Genomic DNA, 13,859 nt, shown 5'->3' with positions numbered 1-13,859 from the left:
CATTATCATTATAATTATAGTGACCTATTTTCCAAACCCAAATTGGACCACATGGTATGAGAGAGGATTTTTGTGCCACTTCCAAGGGTGAGAGGCAGTCTGCAAAATGCGATTCAGATGCCAGAATATTGAAATTTCTGGCACAATTTTGATGGTTTATGGGAGCAATGATAAAATATTTGAAATAGTAAATGTTCAGTAAAATTTATGACATGTGATCATGATAATTGTAATATTTCTTTGCAAAAGGTATTTAATTTCTTGTCTAAGTAGAAGTTCTTTGATTTCACAGAATCTTACTACTGGGAGGGACCTGGGGACTTTAGTTTCCCACCCCGTCTCTAGAATATTTGCTAGGTGAAGATTTGCGGGGGGGGGGGGGGGGGGGCAGGGGGGAACAAATTTCACTACCTCCCTTGGTAAAGTAACTTGTCTTATTATTGAACATCTTTCTGGCAAAACACCTCTGCAGTTTAATTTTTATCACCTTTATTTTTTCACCTTTTAAAAACCATAACATACATGAGAAACATCTGTAGGAAAGGAGTAATTTTTTTAATAGAAAAATCCTTTTTTGAGGATAATAACTTAAAAAATGTTGAAAAACCAACCGCTGGAATTTTCTACCAGAAGGATTTGAAAACCCTTATGGGCCATAAACATTAAACTCATTTCTTCTAGAATGTTATGTTTCTTGGATGATAACTGCAAAAATCTATTTCATTTCCTTTGGTTTCGCACCATAATGAGCCCATATGATATCTAGCATCAAATTCTACCTAGAAATTAAAAATCTTAAGTTGTCTATTCCTTGGGGTCTTTGATTTCTTAATACAGTGTGTTTAAGACAGAAGTAATAGTCTGTTTCTTATACTTATGCCACAAGAAACTTTGGTGTTTACTTTCTCTTTCTTTCACCTTGGTCTTCCTTTCTTGACAGATTTGAGATTTATAGCTTGAGGGTTTATAAACCTTTCCTATTCTGCTTTTGCAGTCATCTATCAAAGCAACAAGGTGTTTATTTTTATTTTCACTGATAAGAAAGGGAATGTTTCAGAGCTTATTTTCATTGACATTTATAGTAACTTGAAAGTCATAGAATAGACTAAGTTCACATTGATTGTTTCACGAAGTCTCTTTTTCAGCACAAACCATAAACTAAGTGTTGCAGTTAAGATGTCCCAATATTATGAATTTGGTGTTAATAATCCAGCGGAGGTTTTAGTTTTTACCCGCATGTCTGAAACTTCTGGATTCCATCCCTGGGATTGGTTCTGAAAAGCTGAATGGATTTGCAGCTGGACTAAAACAAACAAATCTATATCCTTGGCTGGGAGGTTGTTCCATGAATTATGCATCTGTAGCCTTTGTGTCACTTCAGAGGTTAGGCAGAACTGGAGAGAGAGGCGCCCAGATACAAACGGTCTAGAAAATTGGATATGGTGGCCAAGAGTTACTATGCAAAAGATTTTCTGTCTTGTTGGCACAGTTCTCTTGGAGATTGGGGCAAATAGCACACAGACCAATAAGATGGTTTGAACTTGGCTTTTAACACTGTGGGGAACTGGTGTTTTGATGTAAGGTGTAATCCTTCTCCGTGGAGATTTCTGCTGCCAGACCGCTGATGGAGGACCTCGATTTGTGCGCTTAGGGACTGTCATTCTCCAGACCAGGGGCTCAGCTCAGTGAAAAAAATTGGGTGTTAGGGGAGACTGACGCCTCATTAAAGGGATCTCTCTTGATTGAGTAGAGCAGCATTTAGCTGAGTCCTCCTCAGTGGTATTCCAGAGGTTGCTGAGCTTATTATACATATCGATCATATCATCTTTGTGCATTCATGAAAAGAATGTCTATTTAATGTGGACATGACCAGCCATCAGAGAGAATAAATGCCTCACTAAAGCGTGATATGGCTGACTGTTGGCCTTGTGGATGGTAGCACTGAATCAATCTGGCTAGATTTTTTTTTAAATTGCTGGTGCACTATACCATCACAGATAGACCCAGTTGGAGCCCTGAGCTTAAGTGGGCACTAAAGCAAAGAATCTAACATTCTGTGGGAGGTTTGAAATGCCAGGTTTGTTTTTGTGGAGTCACTAGTGTAATATCTTTTCTTTTTTATGCAATCCCTGCTGAAATCTAAAGTCGTGAAATTCAAGAGAACATGGAACTCACACGTTGAAGCTATGTACACTCTTGGTTTAGCCTGGGTGCTTTGTTTCAGGTATATAAATTATACATCCCAGTGTAATTTGGAAATGACAGCTTCTAGGGAGAATGAGAAAAGATTCTTTGGGCCACAGAGGTTAGAATATATAGTTTTTCTAGCAAGTCTAGGAAGCTCAGGATGCCTTTCCAGATAAAGATTTTTTTTAAAAAAAGAATTCATTCAACATTTATTAAGCCCTTATTCTGTAGCATAGTGTCCTGCTTTTTATTTTTAAATTCCCCCAGCTTTATTGAGATATAATTGACACATAAGAACATAAGAGATATAATTGACACATTGTGTAAGTTTAAGGTGTACAATGCGTTGATTTGATGTATTTATATCTTGTAAAATCATTACCACTGTAGCATTAGCTACGCCTCCAACCTGCCATAGTTGCCATTTCTTTTTTGTGGTGAGAACATTGAAGATCTACTCTCTTAGCAACATTTGAGTATATGATACAGTACTATTAGCTATCATCATCATGCTGTACATTATATCTCCCAACCTGTTAATCTAATAGTTGGAAATTTGTACCCTTAGACCAATATCTCCCCATTTCCCTCACCCCCCAGCTCTGGTGACTACCACTCTACTCTATTTCTTAGAGATGTTTTAAGGCACATGCAAGCATTAAGATCATTAATACAGTCTCACGTCTTGTTTCCAGATCTAGCAGTTGATAAGTTCGCAAAAAAATAGCCACCTGATATTAAAGCTTTAAAGCTGTCCAACTATACCCATTATTTCACAGTTTAGTATCAATAATAAAAACAATAATGATATCTTACATTTATAAGTTGGTTTATAGTTCATAAACTATTTTCATGTGTTATCCAAAATCTGGGCTGGCTATTAACCTTAAAGTTATTTGGTACTATTATGTTACTTGTTGGAAGACAATCATAGTGACCTTTGATTTTATGGAGAAGGAAATCTGTCAGTAGTGAAATTTGTAAAGCAAATTATGCATTGATTTTTAAAGTATACATTTGCAAATGGGAAAATTAAAAAGGGAGACCCTTGTAGCCTTGACAATTGAGAAATTATTTCTTTGCTGAGATTTTGCTTTATCTAAGAGTCATGTTAAAGAACAATACCTGAATCAGAAAGCAATTCTAATTTAAATTAATCTGAGCCACCAAAAGTTTGATTGTTTTCATTTTCAAATATTTTCTTAGCTGTTTTCGTGCCTTACCTTTTGTGTTAGTCTGGGGTATAAACTTTGCGGAATATGCTAAAATATGACTTCCTATTTGTAAGCAAAACAGACTAATACCTTTTTTCTTATTATCTTTAAATTGCAAATGTCTGAAGGCCTGTCATAATTGGATGCGTCATCCTGAGATTTAAATGCATTACAGTGTTTGAACGTGATTTGAAAAATGAACACGACTCTAGGGGAGGTGGGGCAGGGCTGGCATTAAACGGGTAGTGCAAACAGAATTCGACTTATGCATTCGTTTCAAATAGTTATTGATTATATAAAAAAGGAACCTGTGCTTCTCTTTCAGAACTTTGCAGAAAACACTATGAATGAACTCCTTGGCTGGTATGGCTATGATAAGGTTGAATTGAAAGATGGTGAAGATATTGAATTCAGGAGCTACCCTACAGATGGAGAGAGCCGGCAGCACATTTCTGTTCTCAAAGGTAATGACATTTAATGTCCCTTTGTTCATGCAAAGAAGGATTAACTATCTCAACCTGCCAGAATTGAGTTGCTTTGGGACTCATTTTGTTGATTATGCCAATGGTTGATTTAAATGTACATCCCCAGTAGTGCTTTCCCATAAGCAGAATTCCACAGAATATAAGAGCACAACATAAAACAAAAATAGACACAGCTTAATCTCCTTCCAGCAATGAGACAACTAGCTAGCAAGGGCTATGGACTTTAAGTGTTATGGTCCTGCCCACAAATTTATAGAAAGGGACAACATCTGCTATGTTCTCCCCCTGTGTCCTTTGATATATTAGTTATTGGGGACTGGTGCTTCCTATTAAGTGAAATATTAGGTTTGGATTTTGAGACTCTTAAGAGAGAATTTTTGGTAATCCCCCCTTTCTCTCTTTTTGGTGGGAATTCTAAAGTAAAGCCCTATTTCTATTTTGTGTTTGAATTCCTTCCTGCCCCCAGCCTTGGATAGGGTAAGAGGAATAAGAGAGTCGTACATGATTGGATCCCACATTACTCTATAAGAATTTTCATCAAAGCCCTGCTAAAGAGTGGAAATTAGAGTCGTGGCAGAATAAAATTAACGCTGATTCTATCAGCAGATAGTGTCAGCTACTTCATGAGGGAAGCCTAGAACCACTGGTGGGTGTTGATATGGATACTGAATTTATGAACCTAAATTTGGAGTGAGAGTTTGTTTGTCAAAGAAAAGGAGTATATAAAGAAGCAATCCATGTGGGGAACTTCAATAAAATGTGGGCAAAATTCATTGTGTGTCATCACTGGCAATTTGATCAGTATTTGCGCTGCATTCAAAATCTATTGGCGTAAACTACCTGCTCATGCATTTTATTGAGAGTGTCTACGACAGGGCTTTTCCTTCTTATATGCCAAGCAACAAAATGTAAATGAGCTGTCCTGCAGGCATGTGGAATTGAACGTACATGACAAATTTCATGTTAAGCCCGCTATGAAATTGTACACATCATGTTACAGAGATAGTATCATCAATTTCACTGTAAATGAAAAATGCAAGTCATGAGTTTATATTCTATAAACTAATAGCTCGTATAATACTTGGTCTAGGTAATAATCTTTGCCTCTGGGGAACATGGAGAGTGCCAGGATATGCTACTAGAGGGAAAAAGTTGTTTCCCATGGTTGAAATTTTTTTTTTTAATGATTCACATACAAGGATAAAATTCACAAAGTTCATATCATTGTAAGTTTTCTTTATTTTCACTTTTGTTAATATTAACAAAATTAATGGGTTATTAATGAGTTCATTTAAAGAGTTTACCCTGTGAAACAGTTTTCTTTCAAATAATCTGCTTCTTTCTCATTGGTTCTTTTGATTATATTATGACCAAACTTTTTAATACAGCGGGACCTAGTTATAGGCCTGGAGGGGCAAATTTTTAGCCCCCCCCCCCCTTTAGCCAGAGAGTGAGGCCTGCTATATATCACTTGGTACATGGGAAATGTTAATTGCCTCTCAATTTTCTATGGGCTTTACAGCGCTAAAATTCATCACCATGATACAATTGAGATGTTAGCTATCATAGTGGAGCAAATTATAAAGGAGCCCATTGGAAATTTATGGTAACAAGACTGAAAAGGTCCAGGATGGTCTGTGCAGTTCTGGTAAAGTGTTTAAAGATTTGCAAGGAAAAATTTATTTTGTTATACATAGCCATTTTGCTTGAGAAAATGTGGTCATAAGGAAAACAAGTCCTTTTGTTACATTGAACATGATTTTCTTTTCTTTTACAGAAAATTCTTTGCCAAAACCAAAATTACCTGAGGACAGTGTTATTTCACCATACAATATAAGCACAGGCTATTCAGGGCTTGCCACAGGAAATGGACTCAGTGACTCACCTGCAGGGTCCAAGGATCATGGCAATGTGCCCATTATTGTACCTTTAATCCCTCCACCCTTCATAAAGCCACCAGCAGGTAAGTCACTACTGGGGTTTCCAAGGAGAACGACTCAGAAAGTAGTTGTCATTATCTTATAAGTCATTATTAAATGCTCAAGTTAACTTTGGAAAAGACTGTTTTAGGAATTTTGTGACAAGAGATACTAGTGCATGTATTATTTACAGGAGTATTGCTCTGTTAGGCAAACTTAGGCAAATTCCCCCAATCTACTTTTAACTGAATGAATATTTCCTGCCACTGCCTACAGAAAAGTTATTTTCCTTCTCTGAAATAATCTGTTACAAAATAAAAAAAGAAAGGTGAAATAATTTTATATACTGACTGGCTGACCTGGGTGGTAGTGTTGTGAGGGCAAGCTCTCCCCAGAGGGCCACCCTTCTAAATCCACTTCAGAAACAACCTAGATTATCCATCTTTGCCACAGATTCTTTCTAATTCCTGGAAAACTCTCTTTGAGAGCGTTAAAGAAAAATGGATGTCTGAATTTTACTTGCATGAAAATGTAATCAGTTCTTTAATATTTCCAGAAAACCAGATGGCAGTGTATGAAGCTGGATGGCAAAGGGCTGAGCATTGTATGATGTTGCAAGCTAGGTTACAGCCATGTTCCATGCAGAGAAAGAAGTTCAGTAGCATTGTATCTGGCTTGCTGTGAAATGTTGGAATTATGCTAGAATGCTTAATTGCTAGACTTACTATTTTTCTGTATATTGAGTTGAACAATGATAAACAGTGAGTTTTGATGGCAGTACTTAGCATAACTTACGGAAGAGAATGTTTGCATTTTTTTTAGGGAAGATAGGTGTGCAATTGTTTTCATAAACAGTGAGGATATTTGTAGATATAAATTCCTAGGCTTATGTTGTAGATATTTTTGTACCATATTCTAAGTGTTACTAACATTTTCTTTCATAGTATGGGCACATTCTCTTCCTTAGCTTACTACATTTTAGTAGTAAAAGTGTCCTTTAAAATTGAGGCCCTCAGATATGTCCTTGAAATCCATTTATCTGTCAAAATCACTTGAAATTGTGTTTGCTAATTACTAACATAATTTGTGTATCATATAGAATTTACCTTTTTAATGCCCCTAGTCTCCTTTGGTTGATTGTTTTCTGATGCAGAGGGGTCCAGGTGTATCTCCCAAGGGCCAAAAACATACTTTGCATAGGCTACTGGAAAGGAGAGGGGTGACTAATTTTGTAAATGTAGGGTTCATATTTGAATGTGTGTCCAGTGGCTTCAGTGAGAGGTGATGATAAAGAGTATCATTAAGGCAGTGTGTCTAAGTGGAAAGAACCCTGGCTTCAGATTTAGACAGATTGGGCTCAAGTCTAGGCTTTGTCACTTGCCAGCTCTGTGAACATGCACACATTAAATGAGTTCTCTTCTCCTCAGTTTCTCCATCTGTAAAATGGGGATCACAGTTTCATCCTATGGTATTATTGTGGCCATGAGATGAGAAAATATATGTAAAGCACCTAGCATAGTACCTGCCACACGAAAGCCATTCAGTAAACACCATGCCTCTTTTTTTTCAGTCCTTGGTCTGCCCTAGAATTATCATGCACATAATTTGTGCATAAAAAGGTGTGCATCCAAATGCAAATTCCCCTCTAAGATTTATTTGAGCAAAGCAAACAGCTTTAGAAATTAACATAGCTGAGGCTAACATGAGTTTGGCATGCCAAAAAACCTGCCCTGGAGTTTCCTGCTGAGCCAGCCACGTGGAATTCAAGCACACAGCTCCCATTTAACTCTAATTCCACATCAGATCAGGAAATAAATATGCAAAAGGATACAGGCCAAAAATTGAGCCTTGGAAGTCTTAGACATAGGAACTTGGAGGAATTAGAAGCCAGAGTAACCGAACACCAGTGGTTTTATGCTGTCTTCATGCAACTCCAAAGCACTCATCTGTTGAAAACAAAATGTAGGGGAGGACGTGTTTAATTTTCTGTATCTGCTCTAAACCTTGACTCTGTGTTTCTCCTGGGTTCTATATGACAAGACAGAGAATACAGAAAGGATCTCTGCTTTCAAGGGGTTTTCTCCATTAATCCCTACACAGAAACACTTACAGGAGAGATGAATTTTGATTTAGTCATATTATATAGTACAGGGGTCCACAAACTTTTCCTGTAAAGGGCCAGATAGTATTTTAGGCTTTGGGCTATGCTGTCTCACAGCTGTATCACAGCTACTGAACTCTGCTGTTGTAGCAGGAAAGCAGCCACAGATAATATATAAACAAATGGCTGTGTTTATGTTCTAATAAAACTTCATTTACAAAAAAGACAGCAGGGAGGGTTTGGCCCCAGGACAACAGGTTGCTGATTTTTGCACTAGGGTAAGATTGGCAAAAGCCTCATGATAATAGGAAGGTGAATAGAGTTTCTAAGAGTGAGGCCATGAGCTTTGCCAACGTCTTTTGTGTAATATCATGAGGGACAGCAACATGGACAGGAAGAGAGTGGGGTTTTCAGGGTATGTGGTGAGCTTTGGCAGATCGTAGTACTCTAATAATTGTTGAAAACTGAATGAACTGAACTGATATTTAAATACCTATTGCACATACATAAGACAGTACAGGCCACTTTGTTGTTCACTGAGAGAATGTTAGTATCTTGGCTGGATTAGTCCCAACCTGTCCGAAATTGACCATAGCTTTACTGACAGTGATGTGAGTCATTATCCATGGATAAGTTATCCATGTTTATCACAGATTATCACAAAACTTCCATCTAATGAATCATTTCAGTTTCTCCTTTTGTTAAAAATTTTTACCAGAATTGTTACACAGGTAACTGAGTTGAGGCACATTTCCTGTCAATTTTATAGCTGTATCTAGGCTAACATAGTATTCCTAAGGGAAAGTAATAAATGGCATAATGGCCAGAAATAAAAGGTCCCTCTATAATCAACCCTGGAATAATTTTTTTTTTAACGTTTATTTATTTTTAAGAGAGAGAGAGAGAGACAGAATCTGAAGCAAGCTCCAGGCTCTAAGCTGTCAGCACAAAACCCAACACAGGGCTCGAACTCATGAACTGTGAGATCATGACCTGAACTGAAGTCAGATGCTTAACCGACTGAGCCACCCAGGCGCCCCAAGCCCCTAAATAATTTAAAATTGACTGTATCATGCAACTGTGCACCTTTTGGGGTAGGGAAGACGAGGATCATGTGTATGTTTTGGATTTCTGGAAGGAAAATAATGGTTAGCATTCAAATTATTCCTGTTCTACTATAAACTGGCTATGTGAAAATGCCAATAATAATAATACCTTATGTTTGTGTGAAATCCCTTATAGTTTATGAAGCTCATTCACATTCATTATTTTATTTAATCTGATCTTTACAATGACCCCAGGAAATAGCACGCTAGATATGGTTACATAAGGAACTGAAGGTCAGATAGGTTAAATGGCTTGCTCAAGATCAGGAGACTTCTAAATTCTTGAGCCAAGACTGGTAGCAATGTCTTCTGACTCCTGATTCAATATTCTTTTTAATACAAAGTTGCCTTTTCAGCATATTTGTACAAAACTTCCTTAGACTGTATCAGAATAAGAGTACTTCTTACTCTGCTACTTCAGATACCTCAGTGACAGGGGATACAACATGTTCCTGTAAAAGGTCATTTTTTAAAGTCCACATCTTTTGGGAGACTTGATGAGTTTCTCTGAACCTGAGAATCTGTGATTCTGTGAACTGGGTTGACCTAGTAGGAGTAAAACCCCAGTGTGGTTTTAAAGTGCTTGCCATCACGGGGCAAGTTGCTTCCCCTCCGAGGTACCAGAGGGCTCCATCTGGTCGGGCACCAGTTCCAGAGTGTGTTTCATGTGCTTGGGCGGGCTCACCACTGGATCCCATCCATGTTTGGCAGCCGGTGGGCCCAGTGGAATACTTGTGATTGGGAACATGGTGATACCACACTTGCTTGGATTTCCACCCTCCTTTTGCACAGCTGCGGACAGAAGTGTGGGTGTAGCTTATTTCTGGCCCTGGGGAATTGCGTTTTTGTGCCTGCTCCCCTTTTCTTCAGAGAAGAGTAGCTCCCCATGCTTTGGTGATTACCGCAAGCATTGTTCCTGCTTTGGCCACACATGTTTGTGCACAATTTTGTCTGATTTCCAAGGCTAAGCTGCCCTTCCCCCATTAGAGACAGAATTTGGCCCCTGGTGTAGGGTTTGTGACATCACAGTCGTTACTATGGTAATAGACTTGTTATAAACACAGGATAATAGCCCTGATTTTGCTTTTTTTTTTTCCTCCAAGCAGTGAAAGGAGTCACCATGATCCTTAAATAAGACTAGCAGACTTTTCCGCAGACTAGGAAGTGGACAGAATAAGGCTTTGCTATACAGAGCTGCCATTTAAAAAAACCTGTTAAAAGAATAAGGAAATAATAGAAAGTACTGACCAACTTTTTCTTTTTATGCAAACATTCCTGTATCCTTTTAGTTTGAATGAATATGAAAACCTCCTTCTTTGCTAATTTTAAAAATCACAGCATGAACACAGTCTGAAGTGGCAGAATATATATCAGCAGGAGTTTTGAAAGATAACTCAGGTTAATTATATTGTAACCTTGCTGTAATTCTTCTCATATTAGAGATTTTTAATATGGGTTCAACCCTTCAGGACTTCATTCAAAGAGGGTTGTGCCGGTAAAGGACTTACAGCACGGATTGCAAAGGCTGTGCTGGAGTGAGTCCCCATCAAAATATGTATACCTGCCCTGCACCCCCATTAGTTTGACTATTGAAGTGCAGCTGTTCAAATGGATTTTAAATACAGATTTTTTATAAAGACTTTATATTGCTCTTTACTGCTTTTCAAACGTAATAGCACTCCGCTCCACTGACCAGACATCGGTCCTCTGCATTGGGTGGATAGGCTTTGTTCCCCCTACCCTTGTCTACCTTGGTCAAAGTAAGGACTTGAAGGTCCTTGACCTGAAGGTCAAGTTGGGACTTGAACCAGGATTTTTATCCCCTAGTCTCAGACATGACATTTTGCTCCTAAGAATTAAAAAAAAAAAAATCAATGCAACTATTGGCGTAATTGTTTTTGTTCATGAGGAAAAGATGAAATGCAGCAACTTTTCCTAGTGAAAGTCTCACTGAGCCCTGCTGCAGAAAACACTGTGTATCTAGGAAATGACATTTTAAATCTGAGTCTTTTGACAGGCTTTCCCAGAGGCTTACAACTTGCCTAGTACAGTCCAGAATCCCTCTAAATCCCTGAATACTTTAAAATGAAATTAAATGTAAAAAGAGGAAGAAATATATTTCTGCATGTGTATGGCAGTCTTGAATAAAATGTCTTTTACCTCAGATGGTAAGTGGCCTTATTCTTATTCCCCACTACTCATGTGAGAAGTGAAAGATAGGGTCTATCCACACAGCATCCACAGGTTTATGTGGAGGGAAATGAGATCAAGCTCCTAAGAGCTCGATTCCCTGTGTGCAGCAGCATCTTGACTTTCTTTGAAAACAATGACCATTTCCTGTCTTCCAGGATGGTTTGCTTTCAGTGAGCTTTCCAAATTTGTATTCAGTCATAGTCATGGAAATATGATATATTTTTTCAGGCAAATCTTAAAATTCTTAAGGGGTTATAAGAACTGGGCTCTAAGGAACCATTAGCTTAGCTGAGAATATGGAAACATTCACGTGATCTGCTAAGCCCTGTGTATATAGCTGAGCAACCCACAGTTAATAAGCATGTTACTTTTTGGCTCTTATAATTCGTACATGGAGTTGTACTTGCAGGGAAGTTGGAATCAGAATGTGGTTTGCATTATGATCATTATTTATTTTATCTGTTATTCAATATTCTTGGGGCTTGCATATGAATGATGTATTCCAAATAGCCATTGAGAAAACAGGATTCAGTCAAAATTGCTCTGCCATTTATTTATTTGTCCAACTTTTAAAATATAATTATTGAATAAAATTACCTAGAGTTAATGGGATTTGGGTGATTTACTATTTACGTGCCAGATACATTTCTCAAAAGGAAAAGAAATTCACTGAACCCTTAGATTTGGAGAATTTTCCAAATGACTTAGAACAAGGACAGGAGGAATTATGGTGAATAGCAAGAATAGGAATAGTTAATAACCGTAATGATATAATCTCATCTTGGCTAGTATTTTTTGAGCACTTCCTATGGGCCAGGCATTGTGCTAATAGATTATTATCTCATTTAATTTTCAGAACAACTCTGTGTGGATGCTATTATTAACCTTGTTTTACAGATGAGGAAACTGAGACCCAGAGCAACTTGCCTGAGGTCACACAGGTAATAAGTGGCAGAACTGACATTTGAACTTAGGCATGATGTCTCCTTAAGCCATATTAATAGCCACTGGACTATCCAAAAAAAAATATGTCAGTCTTTCAGTCAATTACGTGTTTATTGAATGTTCTTCACATTGTGCTAGATAATACCAATATATGTATCATCACCCCTGACCACCAGGAACTTACAGTGAACTTGGTACATAATCAAAACATCATTCCAAAAAAAAAACAAAACAAAAACAAAAAACCACACACACACACACACACACACACACACACACACACACACACAAAACCCTCAAAAAGCAAAAAACATCATTCCACTTTGACTTTGAAAGGTATTTTAACAGCATTTTCAGGGTGCATGGTGCAGTAGAAGGACAGTTAAAGTGGAGTAGCAGAAAGGGTACAGGGAGATAATCAGGTACTGTTATATTCACACAGTTGAGGAGAAATGGCATCTAAAACATAATGTATGCTAGAAGATAGCCATTTGAAATTCAAGGTGATTAACAGAAGATACAACATGAAGTCTAAAAATGTTACCTATTATCATTTGGGTCCTGTTTTATCTTTCCTTATAAAATTGAGGGCTCTTGAGAAGGTGGAAATCAAATTTCAGTATGTTCAATCATTCTTTTTTTTTGTAGTAACCATCTGTTACTGTATAAAATTATTACAGTATTATTGACTATATTTCCAGTGCTGTACTTTTCATCCCCACAACTTATTTATTTTATAACTGGAACTTTGTATCTATAAATCCTCTTCACCTATTTCCCATCCCCTGCTCCCCTCCCTTCTGGCAACCACCAGTTTGTTCTCTGTATTTATGAGTCTGTTTCTTTTGTTGTTGTTTGTTCATTTTTTTAAGACTCCTCATGTAAGTGAAATCATTTGGTATCTATCGTTCTCTTCTGTCTGACTTATTTCACTTAACACAATATCCTCATGTTGTCACAAATAGCAAGATTTCATTCATTTTTATGACTGAGTAATATTCCAGTATGTATGTTTGAGCACTCTTAATGCCAAATCAAATATGTGGTTTGAATGGTAGCATGATGTGGTGGAAGGACTACCAGAGCAAGAATCGAGAGACCTGGGTTGTTAATGCCAGCTCTGCTATTTATTGGCTCTGTAATCTTGGATAAGTCACTTTGCCTTTCTGTGCCTCAGTTTCCTTGTCTTAAAGATGCTGTAGTTAGCGTAGGTAATTGTATCTTGTCTATATTTATAAAATCTTGATTTTGTGACTTGTATAGTGAATTGCCCTCCTGATTTTGTGATTTGAGAGGCTCTGTTTTAATATGCCATAATATGTATTTGTTAGTTGATTGAACATATTTAAAGAAAACGCACCTATATATGTAATTATGGCAGCCAAAAGTCTGATGGAAAATGTATGCTGTTTACGACAACTATCAGTGATTGTTAATTTTTTACTCTGGAAGAGTGACTTGAAATAATAGATTTAAATTTTAGAAAAACTGCTAGAAAAAAGTGTGAAATGTGAGTAAACAAAAAGACTGTATCACCCATATGTCATTACACCTAATAATTTTGATGTTACACATAAGTAATTATCAATGGAAAAATTCCCAGAATTTCTGCAAAAGAGAAGCCACATTATGTCCAATTTAATTTATCAAAAAAAGCATCATAAGGAGAAATAGAAAACTTGAGTAGTCCTACATCCATTGATGAAATT

At 37.3% G+C, this 13,859-nt stretch overlaps 1 protein-coding gene across 3 annotated transcripts in view; it reads left to right on the top strand.

The window, feature by feature from the left end:
• The window catches only part of SOBP (sine oculis binding protein homolog), a 162,375-nt gene that overhangs the window by 10,383 nt on the left and 138,133 nt on the right, over positions 1 to 13,859 (top strand). For 2 of the 3 annotated variants that reach the window (XM_027057158.2, XM_027057157.2), the window contains exons 2-3: positions 3,727 to 3,865; positions 5,664 to 5,849. In XM_027057158.2, coding sequence (XP_026912959.1) covers positions 3,727 to 3,865; positions 5,664 to 5,849 — 325 coding nt within the window. Of the gene's footprint in view, positions 1 to 3,726; positions 3,866 to 5,663; positions 5,850 to 12,061; positions 12,147 to 13,859 lie in introns of those variants that run through there. The other variant, XM_053222408.1, reaches the window with a different exon arrangement.

The sequence above is a fragment of the Acinonyx jubatus genome, chromosome B2 (assembly GCF_027475565.1).
Source record: "Acinonyx jubatus isolate Ajub_Pintada_27869175 chromosome B2, VMU_Ajub_asm_v1.0, whole genome shotgun sequence".
Classification (NCBI taxonomy): Eukaryota; Metazoa; Chordata; class Mammalia; order Carnivora; family Felidae; genus Acinonyx; species Acinonyx jubatus.
Note: the sequence above shows the minus strand (reverse complement) of the source record. Positions and strands in the feature narration are given on the sequence as shown.